General features: G+C 35.6%; 1 protein-coding gene and 1 non-coding gene across 3 annotated transcripts in view; one reads left to right on the forward strand and one right to left on the reverse strand.

The window, feature by feature from the left end:
- Positions 1–20,460, forward strand: part of LOC134205583 (NADP-dependent malic enzyme) — a 63,434-nt gene that overhangs the window by 33,068 nt on the left and 9,906 nt on the right. Inside the window, exons 1-2 of one of the 2 annotated variants that reach the window (XM_062680949.1) lie at positions 3,300–3,514; positions 14,374–14,686. In XM_062680949.1, the coding sequence (XP_062536933.1) occupies positions 3,468–3,514; positions 14,374–14,686 (360 nt within the window). In that variant the 5' untranslated portion in view covers positions 3,300–3,467. Of the gene's footprint in view, positions 1–3,299; positions 3,515–14,373; positions 14,687–20,460 lie in introns of those variants that run through there. The other variant, XM_062680950.1, reaches the window with a different exon arrangement.
- On the reverse strand, positions 19,225–19,297 carry Trnak-cuu (transfer RNA lysine (anticodon CUU)). The gene has a single exon. It is a non-coding gene; the product is annotated as a tRNA-Lys (tRNA).

Below are 20,460 nucleotides of genomic sequence, written 5' to 3' on the forward strand. Positions count from 1 at the left end.
GGTTGAGTATTAGTCATTTGATTGCAGTAGACCACGCTGTATAGATCGGAGTTAATAAAGTGAATATAATCTAATTTTCACATGTTTAAATAAATACTAGAACACAGTGCGTATTCAAAATTGCTGAAATATTTTGACCACGAGTGCTGGTCACAAAAGTGCTCAGTGAGTATTAAATAGCTGAAATATTTTGAGCGCGAGAAGTGCTTTGGATGTATCGTAGAATCGATCAAAAAAGAAGTATCAACTTAAACAAAATACAAACCCCTGGAAAATATATTTGTTCTTCATCGAACCTAATTTCTGAGACTAGGGACGATGGACACGAGCACAGTCAACAGGAGGAAGACACCTCGTTGAAAAGCAATTATATGGATAATGACACGTGCAAAAGAAATATACGAAAATGAAACTTTATTAAAAATTTAGTTATTCTCACTTACTTAGCACCAGGTAGTTTGGCTTAAGCGTGGACGGACTCTAAATTTTCGTGGATTCCTTCAACAATTCCTTCAGAAATTCGTTTAGAAATTCTTGTTCAAAATCCACTCAGGTTATTCTTCTGAAATTCGCTCTGAAATACATTTCTAAGAATTTCTTCTAAAACTTCTCCAGAAACTATTTTGGGAACTTGTCCAGGAATAATTTATTAATTTCCCTCTGTAGTTTATTTAAATATTCCTCCCTTGTATATTTCTTCAAATTCCTTCAGTAAAACAATGTAAAATTCCTGCAGGAATTATTCCGGAAATTTTGTTGAAAGAATTCTTCCGGAAAATTATGGAAGAATGAAATAGGAAATTCTAGAGGAAATTTCGGAGTATTTTCTTACGGAAAACTCAAAGAAAATTCGTAAGGATTTATGAAAGAATTCTCGAAGGAACTCCCGAAATAATATCCAATACACTCATATTAACGAGGCCACACAGATTCCCAAATGTCTAAAGGATTTTGTGAAGAGGCTCCGAAAGAATGCTCAAATCGAATTCAGGAGATATTTCAAAAGTAATCTCCAAAGGTTTAAGGGAATTCCTTTAAGAATTGCTAAAAGAAATCCGGAGGAATAACCGAAAGAATTCCTAAAAGATTTTTCAAAAGAATTTCTGGAGGAAATTCTAAAAAAAAAATCCTGAGGAAAATTTAGAAGGAATTTTCTTCCGGTAGAATATCTAAGGAAATTGTTTAAAGAAAACCTTCTGATTATTACAAGATTTAATTAAGCAAATTCTTCCATTTTCGTAAGAAATCCCATCCGAAAATCTAGAAGAAAAGTCTTGGAATTCTCTGGAAATTTCACTTGGAAATTTCTTCAGAATTTTATTTAGGAATTCTTACGAAAATTCCTGCATTCGAATATTCCTTTAGAAATTCTTTCGGAAATTTCTTTCAGGAATCATTCAAAAATTACTTCAAAAGTTCCTTCCAAAATGTTATCTAGAAATTCCTTTTATATTTCCGTGAGAAACCCTTCCAAAAATTCCTTTAGGATTTTCTCTTTCTTTCTTTTATAAATTTCTGGAAGAAATGTTCCAACTAAATTTCCAGAGTAATTCCTGCAGGAGAATTTTGTATGGTTTTACTATAAGCTTCGATTTTCTCCTCAAGTCGAGGCAAATAAGAGACGTACTGAAGATGACCTTGCAGTGAAGTTTGAAATTCAGACCCCATTCGATTATGGTAACATTCTATTTTGGCAAGAGAAAAACGCTTAGGTTCCAAAATCCACATAAAAAGTGTCACAGTGTGTCTAATGTCTCACAATAAGCGAAGAAATGTAAAGTATCTTGAGGAAACTAAAACGATTCGATATTTTTATTTATTTGCCGTCAATCAAATGTAGACCAATTATACTTAGTACAATAAATACTTATTATCTAGTCTATGTGTAGTTCAGTCATTACCTAACTTGTCTAGAGAAGAACACTTTTTTTAGATCGGTTTTACTCATCGTTACATCAATTGTTTCACAATGTGCATTATAACATGACATCATTCTATTTATTGGGCCATTTCTGCCATAGTTTGTTATTTGATTATTGATATAATAGACTTCTATTTCTAAATGAACGGATAGCTGAGCGTAAAAATTAATATTTCACTACTATCCACTCTTTGTGCGATAATATCGTTTATGAAAGCTATATTAATAATAAGTAGGGGAAATGACGGCATTGGCAGGTTTTGTTCTATTATTGGCAGGGGGTTTTTTATGTCTGACTATGCTCAAATTTGGCCTAAACATTCTTTGCATATCAAAGAACATTATGACCAAATTTCATAAAATTTGGTCGACAAAAACTCCCCTGCCAATAATAGAACAAAAACTGCCAAAGCCGTCTTTCCCCCTACCTAATAGATTTTAATGTAACAGTACTAACTCACTTCCATTTTCACACCAAAAACTCGCCCCGAATTGGGCTTATATAAACTTAAATGAACTTATTGTGCAAAACTTCGATTTTTGCTTCTAATCCAATTACTTTGCCTATATTTGTGTTGAACTATGATCACACTTTTTGAAAAGTTGCATCATTTTTAACCATTTTATTAAAAAAAAGTCAATTCAACAACCCGAAATATTATCAAATCATCCAAGGCAACTGTCTGATCCAAAACCTTTCCCAAAGTCAACCGTATCGCTATCACTTGGACGTGGTATGATTGGCACCGGTCGCTCAACGACCGATCCTGTGTAGTGTGCTTCCATCGGAGCGTGCCTCCATTTTTTCCTGATAGGCGTTATCGTTACGTAAATTTCGCCGACTACGTCTCGTCCGATTGTCGGATGCTTTCCCGCCGAGTCGTGGCTGCGATGATCTCTGATGCTGCACATTTCGTGCTGGCTGCCGGATGGAGCACGATCATCAAACCCGTTCCAGGTCGTCCCAAACAGGGAGCCGGACCGTTCAGCAATCAGTATCGTATAGAGCTAGTGCGGCGTATTTTGTAAACTGTTTTCAGCACTTAAATACGTAGAAAACTCATTTCTCCGAGGTGGACATTGTAGGTGAATAAATGATGGTGAATGTCGAAAGATCAAACATGACTGTTTACAAACATTCCGAGACAGAACTGGATTCTCGTATGTTTTGAAAATCCAAAGTCCCCTGTTTCATGTTGTCACTTGCACATGACTTTCTCAGTCGATCAAAGGTCTTTCCCGGTGGTTTGCCTTGCATCCGATCGCGAGCTCTCTTCCATCGTGGCGAGGATGTTTGCGAGAATTCCTTGATGACGAAACCGCGGTATAGGCTTATCAGTCAGCTGTTCTACGAGGATCGCCTATTAAAAATGCTCTCCGTTTGCAGATCGTCTGTCAGTTGAGTTCAAGAAGTGATTCCGCGAAGGTTTCTGAACTAACTTGCAGTGCATAAATTACGCTGGTCGTAATTTGAACAGTGATCAGTAGAACATACGTTAAAGTGCTTAGCTTGTGAATCCAGTGAAAAGAACGATCTCAAACAGTGATGGCTTCCAAAGTTTACAATTACCCGAACAACGCAGGACTGGTGAAGTAAGTCGTTATAACTAAATAACTACCAATAGCCGAATATCGCAAGTTATTTGTCGTGACCTAGCCGAAATTAGTTTGCAAACGAAACGCACACAAACCGTGAACTCATGTCGATGATGAGTTTTTGCACAATTATTGTTGGTGGAATTGGGTGTACGAAGAACCAGTAAAGAAGCTAAGCCACGCTTCGGTGAGCCATACTTTACTGCGATTGTTTTCGACAGTCACGTCGATATGAAGAATGAAGGCTGTCCGGCTCTAATCGAACTAAGTTGAAATTCGATGGATTTTAGCCAACATGTGTAAATTGCACTTAGATACTAACTAGCACGGTTGGGTTTTTTGTTAGATTTTCAATAATGAGAAATCAATGAAACCGAACGCAAACTGCTTTACCGCAATTGGATTTTTCCATCGTTGATCGTATGACGATCAGCTGGATCGTTCAGAAATGGCGAAATGGAAATGAACTAATCACGATTCACGACCGACACAGATCGGGTGAGTGAAATGTTAAATCTTCATTTCGATAGCTAATTTTCACAGCGGCTTATCTGATTTTGTATACAAAGATTGAAGCGTCGGTTTGATAAATCTCATAGCACTCCCACATGAGGAAAAACAACTTCCAAACAAGAATATCTAGAAAGTTTTGTAGAGAGTATAAGACCCCTATTACACTCCGACGATGATTTGAAATAATTTTGAAAAAAAAATAGTGACCTGACATAAATCCCAACGAATGCGATAGTTCGCATCTCTTCTGTGATAGTTTGTTGTGTTGTGACTGCCCTTCCATTTCCTATACCGGCACCGGTTTCGTTTTCGCAAACATATTGTAGGCACTTGGCAACAGTCGCGCCACGCTTCCCCCTCACGTGTATTTTGCTGTTTATCACGACACCGTTGGCCGATTCTCGTTTGACTGCGATGAAACTCTTCAGAATTCATCAACGATGTTCATCAGCATATACGATACGCCAGATTGCACCAATACAAAACAGCTATTTTGGGTGGCGTGATATGCTTTCAATCATACGTTACTGCTTGGTGGTTTTGATTGAGTATTGTATTCCTTTTAATTAAATAAAGCATTCTTTTAAAAATACACAAATGGTTTTTTTATTTTTGTAAACCAATGCATTTTTAAGAATTGTCTCAATTCTAAAAAAACACCTGAATTAGGAAAATTTATCAATTTTACAAAAAAAAAATATACGAGATTTCAAAAAAAATGCGAAGAACAAAATTTTTACAAATTTACGAATAAACAAAAATATTACAAAATTTACAAAATTTACTGATCGCATTTACAAAATTCACAAAATTTACAAAATTTACAAAATTTACAAAATTTGCAAAATTTACAAAATTTACAAAATTTACAAAATTTACAAAATTTACAAAATTTACAAAATTTACAAAATTTACAAAATTTACAAAATTTACAAAATTTACAAAATTTACAAAATTTACAAAATTTACAAAATTTACAAAATTTACAAAATTTAAAAAATTTACAAAATTTATAAAATTTACAAAATTACAAAATTTACAGAATTTACAAAATTTACAAAATTTACAAAATTTACAAAATTTACTAAATTTACAAAATTTACAAAATTTACAAAATTTACAAAATTATCAAAATTTACAAAATTTACAAAATTATCAAAATTTACAAAATTTACAAAATTTACAAAATTTACAAAATTTACAAAATTTACAAAATTTACAAAATTTACAAAATTTACAAAATTTACAAAATTTACAAAATTTACAAAATTTACAAAATTTACCAAATTTACAAAATTTACAAAATTTACAAAATTTACAAAATTACAAAATTTACTAAATATACTAAATTTAAAAAATTTAAAAAATTTAAAAAATTTACAAAATTTACAAAATTTACAAAACTTACAAAATTTACAAAATTTACAAAATTTACAAAATTTACAAAATTTACAAAATTTACAAAATTTACAAAATTTACAAAATTTACAAAATTTACAAAATTTACAAAATTTACAAAATTTACAAAATTCACAAAATTTACAAAATTCACAAAATTTACAAAATTTACGAAATTTATAAAATTTATAAAATTTATAAAATTTATAAAATTTACAAAATTTACAAAATTTGCAAAATTTGCAAAATTTACAAAATTTACAAAATTTACATATAAACAAATAAATAATAAAAAATAATTTACAAATTATTTAAATTTAAAATAAACTATAAAGCACAGAGAAACAGACGTCTCGCTCAACACATGTTACGTCGTTCAACTTTTTTACGGGCGATTTTTTTTTTGTAGGTGGTCAATCGGCCACCGATGGCGCTTCCATCGTTTTTGCTTGTGGTTGACGTTTGCGCACTACGCACTACAAAATTTACAAAATTTACAAAATTAACAAAATTTATAAAATTTACAAAATTTACAAAATTTACAAATTTTACAAAATTTACAAATTTTACAAAATTTACAAATTTTACAAAATTTACAAAATTCACGAAATTTACAAAATTTATAAAATTTATAAAATTTATAAAATTTACAAAATTTACAAAATTTACAAAATTTGCTAAATTTACAAAATTTACAAAATTTACATGGGGTTACTGCTCCTGGACTTCATCTCATAGCTCCGATATTGGTCTCACGAAAAACAAAGCAATGAAAAGGTATTTTGTTTGTTTATTATTTTTGTGATTTTTTTCAGCAGTGAGCATGCATGTTAGCAAAAAGAAGCGACGAAATTGGTGCGGAATTTCTTTGTTTCGCTATGAGATGAATATATGTACAGTGAGATGGAAAACGGAACAGTTCCCCTATAAACAAATAAATAATAAAAAATAATTTACAAATTATTTAAATTTAAAATAAACTATAAAGCACAGAGAAACAGACGTCTCACTCAACACATGTTACGTCGTTCACCTTTTTTACGGGCGATTTATTTTTTTGTAGGTGGTCAATCGGCCACCGATGGCGCTTCCATCGTGTTTGCTTGTGGTTGACGTTTGCGCACTACCGCCATCTGGTTGCCGCTTGGTAAAACACAGTGATTTTAGCATTGAGCAACAATGTTTCCGTGACGATGATATTGATTGCATTTTGTTCTAAGTGAGACGTCTGTTTCTCTGTGTATAAAGTAACGCAAGTGTACCAAATTTACGAAACATAAAATAAAGGGAAAAAATAAAAGAAATAATGAAACACCAAAATTTTCAAAACTTTAATTTTCAGCATTTTGAAATGTTTTATATTTTGAAATTTTTCATGACTTTTTTTGACTTGTAGATTGTGTAGATTCCATAAATTTAAAAAACGGCGTTTTGACACGGGGATTGTGTCTTTTTGAAGGGCAAATTATTTTTGTTGTTTGTCGTCATATGTGTAGTCTAACTTGCACTAAACATACGACGAAAAAAAAAACAAAAATATTTTCTGCTTGAAAAAGACACAATCCCCGTGTCGAAACGTCGGGTAAATAATAAACTTGTTTTAAAAAAAATTGTAAAGGCTGAGAAGCGGTTCAATAAATATAATTTAAACGTACAGTCGGTCCATAACCAATAAATTACAAAATTTAAAACAATAACAGAATTCCAAAAATTCAAAAATTGGAATTTTATTTAATTCAAAAACTTTATTTTTTTCATTTTCTAAATGTATTTTTTTATTTCTTTATTAAAGAGGCTTGCAGCCCAAGGCTGGCTCATCTATCTTTCTAAATGTTGAAAAAAATAAAAATTTACAAATTCAAGATTATTAGATTAAAAAAAAATACAAAATTACCTGAATTTGCAAATTTTTAAAACTTTTAAAATCTTACAAAATTACAAAATAGTAGTTTGTGCAACTAGTTGCAAAAAGATGATTTTTTCAGCACGAGTTGTACGTTTATCCGACGAGGCTTGCCGAGTTGGATAAATACTACGAGTGCTGAAGAAATCGAGTTTTGCAACGAGTTGCACACGCTATTTTTTGCAATGACGAAAAATGGGCTTTAATATGGTAAATCTATACCAAAATTGTACAATCGAATTTACTTCACATGATCATTCATGCCAATTTATTGTTGTTGCGGCAGAGAACAATAAGATTCCATCTTATCGTGCCAAATTGCATAGCTTGAAAAGCTATGAAGCGATGAATGCAATTGCCTTTGGAAAATTGTGATGTTATGTCCAACAAACCATTTAATTTATTACGAGACGCTTAGAGTACACTATTTAAACACTCACCCAAACTAATTCAGCTAAATGTAGTCAAGTAACTACTGTCCCAATGTAGGTTTTTCATTATAGCACCCAAATGAGTGCTATAATGAATATTATGCAACCCATTTGAGTTGCATAATGGTCATTAAAGCACCCATTCTGTTGGTATGGAAAAGTAGGCCGTTTTATCACTCAAATGACAACTGTAAACCAATTATTATGATCAGGAATTGCAAAAAACATATTTTCGACATTTTCAAAACTTTTGATTTCTAATTTTTTTGGAAAATGGAAAAAAAAATATCATGAAACAACTTTCTCAAGATTTTATGTTCTTTAAATTTCAAAATATTGAAAAAAATGAAAATTTTACAAAATTATTTTTAATTTACAAACTTATAAAACATCGAGCAAAACATAGAATATTCTCAAAATTTCGAAAAATTTACAAAACTTACAAAATTACTTGGATTTGCAAATTTTCAAAACTTTCGAAATTTCACAAAATTTGAAGAAATAAAAATTCACAAAGCAATTTAAAAAATACAAATTTTGATATATTTAAAACTTTGAAATTTTTCAATTTTTTTCAAATTTTGTAAATTGTGTGGACTTAAAAAATTATTTTATAATACAGTGTTGACCCGATTTTGCTACTCCCCGATTTTGTCTACACCCGATTTTATTACGTTTTCGAGCTGGTTTTCGTAAATAACAAGGATTTTCAGGGGTGATAAAATCTAGATATTTCCTTTTTTCTGGAAAGATGCTTAATTTTTATACACATAGTAAAGTTTGCAATTTAAGGTGTTTAAAAAAAATTGGCTGCCGGTGGGACTCAAGTACCCAGACGTATTACCAAATATACAACAGCTGCCCTTGCGAGAAGTTGTTCCATAACCAGCTAATAACAATGAGATATCAATCAATTCCCCGTAACCATCGAATCTGTCTTGGCAACATTTTATATTAGATATTACTGTATTCAAATTTTGTTAATTTAAAAAAATAACTTCAAGTTTAATTCTTTTACTTTTTTCAAATCAAGACAATTTAAATTTGAAAAAAGGATTTTAAAATTTTTAAAAAGGGATTATTTTTTTTTCAATAGTTTGAAAATTGAAAATAAAAAACAATTTACACAAATCACAAAGTTTACAAAACTAGCAAAAATCACAAAATTAAAAAGAAACGGACTAAATTAAAACAATTAAGAGTTTAAAAAAAAAAAAAGGAAGGATTTTGAGTATCTTGAAAGGATGCTGGCAAACCCCAAACAGAGGCTTACGAGTCTCTTGAAACGAGGCTTCCGTGCTTCTTGAAAGGGGTTTCCGAGCCTCTTGAAAGAAAACTTCCGAACCTCTTGAAAGGAGGCCTCTGAACCCTTTGAAAGGAGGTCTCTAAGGCTCTTGAAGCAGGCTTCCGAAAATCTTGAAATGCTTCCAAACTTTAAAAAAGAGACTTACGAATCTCTTGAAATGAGGTTTCCGTACTTTTTGAACGGAGCTTCCGAACCTCTTAAAAGAAGTTTTTAAGCCTCTTAAAAAGAGACTTTCGAGACTCTTTAAAAGAGGCCTTTAAACCATTCGGAAGGAGGTCTCTAAGGCTCTTGAAACCCTAGCAACACAAATGTTCCACATAGGCCATTGCAACTCATATGTGAACAGATTTAGTTACAATCAAGTAGCTGCAACAATTTTTGTCCAACTCCACCCTTGGTAAGAAGGCTCTTGAAAGGAGGCTTTCGAACCTCCTGAAAGAAGGCTTTCGACCCTCTTGAAAAGATGCTTCTGAGCCTCTGGAAAAAAGGCTTCTGAGAATCTTAAAAGGAGGCTTCCAAGCCTTTTAAAAAGAGGCTTACGAGTCTCTTGAGATGAGGCTTCCAAGATTCTTGAAAGGGCGAGCTTCTTGAAAAAAGATTTCTTACACTCTTGAAAGAAAGCTTCCAAGCCTCTGAACCATTTGGAATGGGCTCTTGAAGAAGCTTAAATAGCCTGTTTTGCGAATGTTATTGATATGGGAGCATGTTATTAATAATGGAACAGATACCCTACATTTTCTTTTCTCGATCAGATAGATTACATTTAAGATTTTCAAATTTTGTACCTCCGTCGTTTTGTTTTTTGCCCTTTTGTCCTACAGTCCTTCAAACACTGTGCTGGTTGTGGTAGGCAAGATTAACTATACTTTGATTTGCTGATCGCCATGCATATTATGTGCAACTCAAATTTTAAGAATCAAAAGTTAAACAAAATCAAAGCTTTATCAATAAGTTTTTATTGGAATTGTAATACATCCGCCATTACGCATTTTTGTCCGAGGTACCCCCTGAGGCCAGCGAAGGTACCCCCAGGGGTACATGTACCCTAGGTTGAGAACCGCTGTACTAGCGGAAAAATTGTTTGCAAATTTGACATTTTTGGACATTCCAATTTCCTGGTTCGGTTGTGGGTACCCTTGAAAACTCAGCTAAAAATAATAAAAAAAACCCAGATTAATCCACCTAACGGCGATGATGCCTTTCTCGTGCATCGTAAAATGTACTGAAAAAATCACATAGGAAAGGTCAAAAAAGCACTTTAGGGGGATAGATCGCATATTTTCCATCATTTTGCATGATTTGGAATTCATTACTATGCATTTCCACCATTCTTGAAAAAAAAAATTTTTTTTCGATTTTGAAATTTTTTTTCCAAGGGGGGACCCTTGGGAAAAAACAATGATTTTTGAATAATTCCGAAATGCAATATCCGATCAGGCCAATTTTCAATAGCAAACAATGGGACCGCATTCCCCGTCGAATGCAACTTGTTGCGAGTAAATCGGGTAATGCTAAGTTCCAAAAAGTGTGTCTACAAAATTTGTACACATACACACATACACACACACACACATACATACATACACACAAACAGACATCACCTCAATTCGTCGAGCTGAGTCGATTGGTATATAACACTATGGGTCTCCGAGCCTTCTATCAAAAGTTTGGTTTTGGAGTGAAATTATAGCCTTTACGTATACTTAGTATACGAGAAAGGCAAAAACATTAATAGAAACCACCCAGATTAAAAAAAAGGAATAATTTATTCATTCTAATAGCCAGGTGGCACTAAAAAAATCAGATCAATCCACCTAGCAGTGATGATGCCTTCATCGGTGCATTAGAAAATCGAATGAGAAAAGTCTAAAATAGCACTTGATAAACAGATAAACAGACATAACACATTGAACATCCACTCGTCAAATTCATCGTCATGCAAACACCAACGACATCTGTTGTTTTCACTAAGTTGGGCAAATCACTAACCAGATGGCGGTAATGAGCAAACGTCAAACTCAAGCAATTTTGATGTGCGCGCCACGAGTGGTTGATTGGCCAACTACCTAATGATTATTCAAATTGACCAGTAAATCAGTGAACGATGGATATTTCACGAGTGTTATGTCTGTTTGTCTGTGGTAAATGGGTTTTAATTTGTTTGATATACCTCACAGTAAAAAAAACCTGATTTATCACCCCAGCAGTAATAGTGCCTTTCTCGTTCATTACAAAAATTAATATTTTGGCCCTAAATGTTGATCCCATAGTGCAATCTGACCAATTTTCAATAGGAAACAATGGGACAGGATTCCCCGTCGAATACAATTTGTTGCAAGCAAATCAGTCAACGATTTGTTCCAAAAAGTGTGGATATATAACTAGACATTCCCGAAGAACAAAAATATGAATTAAACTCATTATTTCAATCATTATTTTCAATCAACTGCGGTAAAACGTCATTTGAAATAAGTTAGGGGACAACTAAAACGATATTGAATGATTTGTCAACAAAATAAGGGTGCCCATAACCGAACCAATAAAGGTGCCTACAACCGAATTTCGCAGCTTTTTAGAAAATGATGAGAAAAAAATTGCGCTAAAATTTCAATAGCAATCGTCATTGAGCCTCAAAATAGATTAAATTTACTGTATGAATATGCATTGAAACTCACTTTTTGAATTAAATCACTTAAATTTATGACACTTTGAAAAAGGCAAAAAAAAAACTTTCGAGTTGTTTTTTCTTTATAAAAAAAATTGATTTATTCCTTGTTCAAAGTAGAGATCTCCATCCGGTTTGATATTGAGCACAAAACATCATGTTACAATAGCAAACTAATAACGGTTGTCAGAATGACAGCATCTGTTATCTGTCGAAAGATACGCAGGGGTGCCCATAACCGAACCTCCTCCCCTATTATATCGTTGAAAACAAATACAACATCTATAGCGTAGCATAATGCAACGTACACACCAGTCAAGCAGTTTGACGAGCATTGACTCCGCCCCTAAGAAAACGCTTTGGTTGCTGCTTTGTTTGAACGTGTGTGAAGTTGTTCGAACAACTGTTTGACAGTTGGCGGCTCGGTTGGAAAAATTAAAACGGTTTGATTTTGGTTTGAGTTATCGGGGGCGGAGTCGAGGTTCGCCGAACATGTTTGAGCATTTTTAGTGAAGTTGCACAAACCCCCATATATTTTTTGATGGTTGGTGCTTGAGTTGGCGCTTCGGTCGTTCGTGTGTGATATTGTTGGTCGAATAAATTGATTGTTTGTGCCGCTGTTGGTAAAACTTGAAGATGTTTGAATAAACGAGAGGTGGAGTCAATGTTGGTCAAACTGCTTGATCGTGTGTACGTTCTATTATACAGTTGCCTCTCCACATCTCGATATTGATCGAGATAAGGAGAGATCGAGGAATGGAAGGAAAATTGAAATGGGTACTATATTGAAGAAAAAAGCTCGTTGCTATGAAAAACGACAACAAAACAAATGTCATCTCTTGTTGTTTATAGTGCTGTCCAATGAGCAGCTCGAAGTAACTCGAAGTTGTTCCCGTCCTGCTCGTTCTTGTTTGTCAACAAATGGGCATGAGCAGAACAGGGAGAAACTTCGAGCTACTTCAAGCTCTCATTGGACAGCACCTATGTGTTTGTTATTGCCGAAAAATGGTCTAGTTGCCTAGAAATATGAATATATCGACATAGGGAGAGAGAATCCTGAACAAAATATAACCAGAACACATCGAGATAGAGAGATATCGAGATAGGGAGTTCATCGAGATGTAGAATGTTCAAAAGTATGTAGATTGAAGGGACCGAGAAAACCATTAACATAGCGAGAGATATTGAGATATAGAACATCGAGATGTGGAGAGTCGACTGTATAACATTTACGAAACTTACGAAATTTATAAAATTTCGTAAATTAACTAAATTTACAAAACGTATAAAAATTTCAAATTTATCCAAAAGTCATTGTTTTAAAAATGAAGAGGTGTCTCCACACCTGGCAGTTTCATATGATTAACAGATACAAATGATTCACCATCTGACATCATTTTTTGAAACATCAGATTGTGAAATTTTTATTGAGCAGGTTATTGATTGTATGCTTACACTCTAAGTTAGAACTGTTCGAAGTAATTAACGTTGGCTAAATTATTAGACTGGAAACTAAAAATATATCGAAGTCATGGTTAAAATTAAATTAACTTCAATTTGGTTAGCACCTTCGTTGACAACGGAGAATCGCCAAATCGAACCGAAACCAAACCGGATCGAACCGGCTTTGTGATGGAAGTTACCAGAATATAATTGACCCGCTATAGCTTCCTATTGATATTGTAATCACTTCAATACTTCAACGATGTGCTATAGGATGCGTCATAGAATGATGTAGCAGAATAACTACCATCACCTTCTCCACTATTCGTAACATTCACTCGGTTGCATTTACCGAGAGGTAGATATACAGAGGAAAAAAAATCCTTCGAATAGTGGTCGCGAACATCGCGACCACGCGACGCGTTTGTTTGCATTCATCTGAACAACCGTTGCGACGGTCATACGCATATAGCCATACCAATTTAGAAGACTTTGAACAATACATGCACACGCAATAACACTGAATTAGTTCCGCGAGCGAGTTCACCCGCTCTGCCGATGCAAAACATATGACCGAGAAACACTTATCAGGGACTGGTTAACTTTCGGATGGGTTCTGCAGACCTTGGAAATTGTACCTGCCTGATGGGTTGAATGTACAAATGATGAAATCATTTTGTTTGGTCATGATAGAATTTTAAATACTGATAACTCAGCTCATAACAATGCGATAATTTGACAATCGATATAGATAAATGCGTAGAAGTGGATGCGCAGATCGCTGGTTACATGAATGGATGACGATAAGAGAGATTCATCTGCCTACCAGCAGTACCACAATGATAACTTGGCGACACTAATTAGTGGGCAGAAAGAGAACGGTACATTGTTTTGAGCTCCGTCCACAAACCCATTCCATTCGCACAAGCCACAAATTCACGATTTAGGATAAAGCGTAGAAGTAAATGACGTCCAGCGAATGACCTAAACGCGCCGAACCGATGGTGTTATATCAGAGCCAAGCGATAGCTCATTTTTCCAAAAATCTCAGAGTGCTACGCATCTCGATCTAGACCGAAGTGATATAAAGTTCAAATAGTACAAAGAAAAATCCCATCTCTCGTTCGATTAAGAAGTGAAAATGCTCGCCCGCCACAATAAACTTATTCGCCTATCGATTTCTCTCCAATCTTTCAGTGGTAGATACCAGCCTGAGAGCGCCACGGCCAAAACGCACACCACAGCAGGCCTGATGACCAACGGCAGCCACGGTGTTTCGTCCCGTCCCAGCGCAGCAGTCTGTAGTGAGCTGTCAAACGGCAAGCAAGCAATCCCGACGAACAGGGCCACCGCCGGAGCACCAACACCGTCCGCCAATCAGTTCAGCACCAGCAACGACATGAGCGAGTGCAGCCGCGATCGTTTGGGCCAGTGGCCAGTCGAGTCCGACAGTGAGGTCGCCGGAGCAGTGTCCGGTTTCGGGCGGCTACACAACGGCCGCTTCAATAAGGTAGGTGTCGGTTTTGGGTTGGTTTTCCGATTTCGTAGAGAGTGTTCTTCATTGATATCGATTAAATTGTCCGGGCCAGAGTACATAATTCAGTAGACTACTAACAGTTCGTTATCTACAATCTGTGATGGTTTCCGCAGAAAAGCCCTTCAAGATTGTGTAGACTCATCATAGGCGGCCGGTAGTGACACATCGAGGTGATTAGCATCGATATCGTGGCATACTGAGCCTAGCCCAAGTTCATTCCCACAATCGAGGATTACTGCAGTTTGACCTTGCCCTATAAAAGGGTTAAATATCGCTGAAGGGTAAGCCACCGCGATACACCGAAACCGTTTACTGCATTCGCTGTCCGCTGTAGTAATTCGTATGAGTAAGAATGACTCAACATTTTCGCACAGTATAGCGGCCTCGGTTTGGATTTTGAAATTCCAAAAAAACTATTGCAAAAAGACACAACAAGCAGCGAGCTGTTTCTGTTTCAAAACAATCGTCGCGTTTTCGATTCCTCCATGGCACCACATTTCGGCTACCTACCGACCACCGTTCAATCGCCCATAATTAGTTCTCAGCAAGAAGACGACGGGACGGGCGCATGATAAAATAGGTGGTGAAAGAATCCTTCACGATTAGGGATTTTATTTCATGCTACCGCTTAATGGTAGGGGGTGGGAATAGTGTAAAATGCGTCGGCTGTTAAAAATTGCCATTTAATGAAAAAAATTAAAAAAGAAAGTCTAACTCCTAACTTTGAGAATTTTCGTCAATTGATAATTAAAAAAATGAGATCGTTTTCTTTAGATATCTTCTGAAGTTTCCTAACATCCAATACGAATACCAGTGTTTGTTTTCTTACTGTCGTGAGACGAACGATAATTTTCTAATAACTCCTAATTCTAAACTTGTCCACTACATGTTTCCCCTTCTCTACTCTTGATGTGTGTTGTAGACAGAATGCTCATGTAACAAATATCCTTGATCCTTGAAGAAATACCTTCATTGATTCCTTCTGCATCCTGTTTAAATAATTCAATCGCTTAGCGAAGCAATATAATTGTAATCCAATCCAATCGGAATCCAATCCAATATAAACCCAAATCAATTCAAATTAAAATCTGATGCAAATCCTATCAAATTCATTGCGTATCCCATCCAAAACCAGTTCAAATCTAATTCAATTTCAATTCAAATTTAATCCAAATCCAATTCAAATCTAATCCAAATTCAATCAAACTTAAATCCAAACCCAGTCTAAACACAATTCAAATTCAATCCAATTTTAATCCGATCCAAATCCAAAGTAAATCTCATCTAAAACAAATTCAAACATAATTCAAACCCAATCCGATTCCAATCTAAATCCAATTCAATATCAACCTATAATCCAAATCCAAAACCAATCCAAATAAAATGCAAATCCCATCCAAATACAATTCAATTCTAACCCAAGTTTAATCTAAATCCAATCCAATCCAATGCGAATACTGTCCAAATTCAAGCCCATTTCAATCCCATATAAACCCAATCCAAATCCAATTCTAATCCAATCCAAATCCATTCAAACCCATCCAAATTCTTTCAAAATCCAATCCGAAGTCAATCCAAACCCGCTCCAACTCAAATCCAAATACAATTCAAACTTGATCAAATCCAATTCATATCTAATCCAATTTAAATCCAAATTTAATCCTAAATCAATTGGGATTCAATACAAAACCAATATGATTCAACTAAAATCCAACCCAAGTCCAATGCAAATCCAGTACAAATAAACTTCCAATCCAAATTCAATCGGAATCTAACCCAAATTAAATCCCAAATCCCAGTCCAATATAAACCCAATCCAAATCCAGATCTAGTTCAAATCTAATGCAATCATAACTTTATTTTAAACTCATCCAAATCCAATCATAATTCAATTCAAATTAATTCAAATTCAATCTAAATCCAATCCAAATCAAACCCAAATCTAATCTAAATACAGTCCATGTGCAATCCAAAACCAACCCAAGTCCAATTGAAATCCAAACCAAATACAATCAAACCCCAATCCCAAATAAATCAATCCAATCCAGTATAATCTAATTTAAATCCAACTTCAAACCAAAAAGTAGGGATCTTTGAGAAAATTGACCTTAACTAAAAAATAGATTAAAATTTTCAGATGCCAAATTGAAAAGCAGTAGAAGAAAATTGACCTTTGAATAACAAAACGCTTTTTAAGTATTGAGGAAGTCCGGAAAAACTTATGAACCTTACCAAGAAGGTTCATATTAGACCATCCTCACCTGCTGGTCATGTGTTTTCTGTTTTATTCGATTCATCGATGCTTTCTGTTAGTTCCCTTTTTCCCGCGACCTGCGCAAAACGAACTTTAATCATCGACGGGCGCTTCTCTCACTCGCTTCTCCTCATGACTATGCCTGTATGTGGGGGCGGTTTGTTCATCTTCTACAGCCAATGCAATATGATGAAAGCAGTCGCACACATCAACGCTGTTTTGATATCAAACCGTCGATTCGTGACGCGGGTAGATTGTTTGTAAACTCCTACCAGAGGCAATATCGTCGTCCCCGCCGCCGTCGTTTCACGAGCGGGCTCAGAACGCGCAAAATATGCCGAAAACGCGTTAAGGAATGAAGAATTTTAATGCTTTTGACCTTTAGTTCGATGTTCGATGAATACAAAAAGAGGAAAATTTGCATCGTCGCCGTTGGGTGATCGATGCAAAAAAGCTGAAATGACTGTCGATTTTCGCAGATTTCTTTTGAAGAAGGCAATCATCGCTATAGGTTTGCTCCTTGGTCCAAAGTCAAAACTTCAAGTTCAATATATGAGGGTCCAAAATCCAAAATTCAAACATATTCATTGCTTATGGGTCCGCAACTTGCGTAACTCTTGAGGAAGAACTCTATGAAAGAGCTAATGATAACGCAAAAGGCGAGTTTGAGTCCAAAGTTCTGAATATGAGTATAAAGCTAGTGTGCGCTCTATTCGGAAAAAATAGTCTTTGGATAGAGTCATCATGATTTCCATATTAATAGGCCGAATGCTTCACCAGACAACAATACCGCAGAGTATTATTTACCAAGCCATATTTGTCTTGATAAGGTTATCTACACTTTTGCTAGACAACGAATCAACCAAAGGTATTTATGCTTTCGTGTCTACAAATTTGTTCAATTTTAAAATGGATCGTTAACAGCTGTCCGTGATTTAACAATGACCAGGCTAAGACAGTCACAGCAATTGCACGGATTAATGATTATCTCTTATCAAATAGTCAATTGTCACTCGAGCTGCAAGTTGTGCTTAGTTATCTCATTGCCGCTGATTATTTCATCAGTCGCCTTCGCTTGGAATCCGTACGTGCCGTCCATGATCTGATGACGAAATTATCTCTCGGAATCGGAAATAATTCCCAAGCCAATTTTGCACTTCACTATTTTCGGTCGTATTGTGTGCGTGCATTCACGTACAATTCAAAGGAACCGGGGCCGGACAGAAGGGAGCGCAGTCACATCTGCTGGCACGCTATACCTTCATTGGGGGGTTCACCTCTAAATGATCTTGAGAGAGCAGAAGAAGAAAAAACGCGGACAAACCAATGGAATGGATCACAACGCCGTCCGCGTCCGGTCACCGCTATTTATTGGAGCGGTGAGACTCACATGACGTATTTTATTCGACCAAGCCAACGGAATGATCTGCTCCGAACAGCACTTCTGTTCTGATGCCTAGCCTCAAGTTGATTCGAGTAGGTCTTATTATGGGTGGCTGGCGGCGGCAGCACAGGTTATAATATCGAAAAACGATGCTGCGTCGGTGGATTTAGTTACTGTGTAGATCCGTGCCAGGTTGACCTGGATTACTTTTACGGCTTGTTGTAGGTTTTGCTTTAAGTCGATATTGGAAGTTCGAAGAACGATGTTTAATGCAAACACAGCAAAAATCGAAAGAGTTATTACAGACAACAATTGCTTTCCCATAAAAAATATTTCTTTATTTCACCTTGTTCAATTTAGTGTCGTTTGATCATATTCGTTTCGACCTTTTGTCCTTCAAATTTGTGTCATTCGAATGTTTTGTCTTTCAATCGCTAGTCATAATTTTCTCGGTTACAGACGATAATAAGATAATAGATTTTATCTCAAAATAAGTCATTTTTGCTACACCTACCATAAATTGCATCCTAATAGTCACTCACGTGCCATTGCCACGGGCAGCAGCAACACGTTAGATCAAAGTTACTGACACGGCACCCTCGGAGAACGCATTTCATGCATAATATTTATGACTCTATTATAGAAAATCCGTTCAACGTCGTTTCCCGCCGCACGCACCCAATGAAATTCAATTTGCTCGAATTATCTTCTAGCTTGCCGTCGCGATTCCATCTGATTGCCACCGAACGCTAACTAACGACATGCTATTATCTAGCCGCAATGATCGTAATTATCATTCTGGAGCTTGCTTACGTGGGAACCGCCAATCTATAAATTCTTAATTTATTGTTTAAAATTATAAAAAATAGAGCGCGCCCAACGTGGGGCTCGAACCCACGACCCTGAGATTAAGAGTCTCATGCTCTACCGACTGAGCTAGCCGGGCTTTGCTGATTCGAGGACGAGGTTAAATTCATTGACTCGTTATAGGATCAAAGCATCATTCCACTCCAATTCAGTTTGATATTTCGAACACTAAACGTGATCGTCGCGAAAGAACACAATTTCGTATTCTTTTTAAGCTAAGCTGCATCGCAACGAGAGACGTTCATCCACAAGGTGTTCGTTCTCTAATAATCTGTTCTGAGCTTGATCAATTTTCATCGTTGGTGTATTTTCCAACAGCTGACGGTTTAGCAGCGGACGCTTCGTACTAAGGAGAATGTTATTTTGCTTTGATTTGCTCATCCTAACAAGCGCGCGCGCGTCCGGCGTTTTTATGGGCGAATCTTGCACATTTTGTGTTACTACAGTCATTGTTGATTTACAATTAAGTACGTGGTTACTAGGAGCGGGACCAGTTTGCTTCAATACTGTTTACACACACAAGAGGTGGCATTTTGCTCGATAGACAGACATGAGACTGAGTTATAAAGCGATGGAAAATAAAGAAAAAAATTCACTGTTGCATTGCAAATAATCGCAACATTCACTTTAACAGAACGATTTTTGTCCTTGTCATTTATGACTTAGCTACCCAACACAGGTTCGGTTTAATTCTAATTTGTATGAATATTTATTCTAATTGAATTGGAATAGGTTAGGCTAACAAAGGCTAATAAATTACTACAAACGCAGTGTCTTGTTTAAGCCGTTAGATTGCTTACTCTATATGCGAATGAAATTGCTTACAGTCTTCTAGTAGTCTTCAGAAGTATCTTGTCGTTTTCCAAAACACAAACCATTTAATTTTTACTCATTATATACTCAAATTTGACTTACCTTATTAAATGAGCTTAGTATTACTGATAATCCAAAAAATAACCTGGCAGGATCGCCAAAATACGTGGCCCCAATTGGGCGTAGCAAAATAATGATATAAAAATGCTAATATCATCTTCCAAACTTGGACGTACATGTTCATGATAGCATTAGAGGCGAAAGTATAGAATTGATAGTTCCGTTAGGATACGGCAGGCATGAAGAATGTTTTTATAGAAGTCGATTTGAAAGCGAGCGGAGGGCAATATTTGTGATGGCACATATCACACGACCTTCCTTCTGCCAAGCTCCCGTATGAAGGGGGCTTGGCAGAAGGAAGGTCGTGTG

This window comes from Armigeres subalbatus, chromosome 1 (genome assembly GCF_024139115.2).
Source record: "Armigeres subalbatus isolate Guangzhou_Male chromosome 1, GZ_Asu_2, whole genome shotgun sequence".
NCBI classification, from domain to species: domain Eukaryota; kingdom Metazoa; phylum Arthropoda; class Insecta; order Diptera; family Culicidae; genus Armigeres; species Armigeres subalbatus.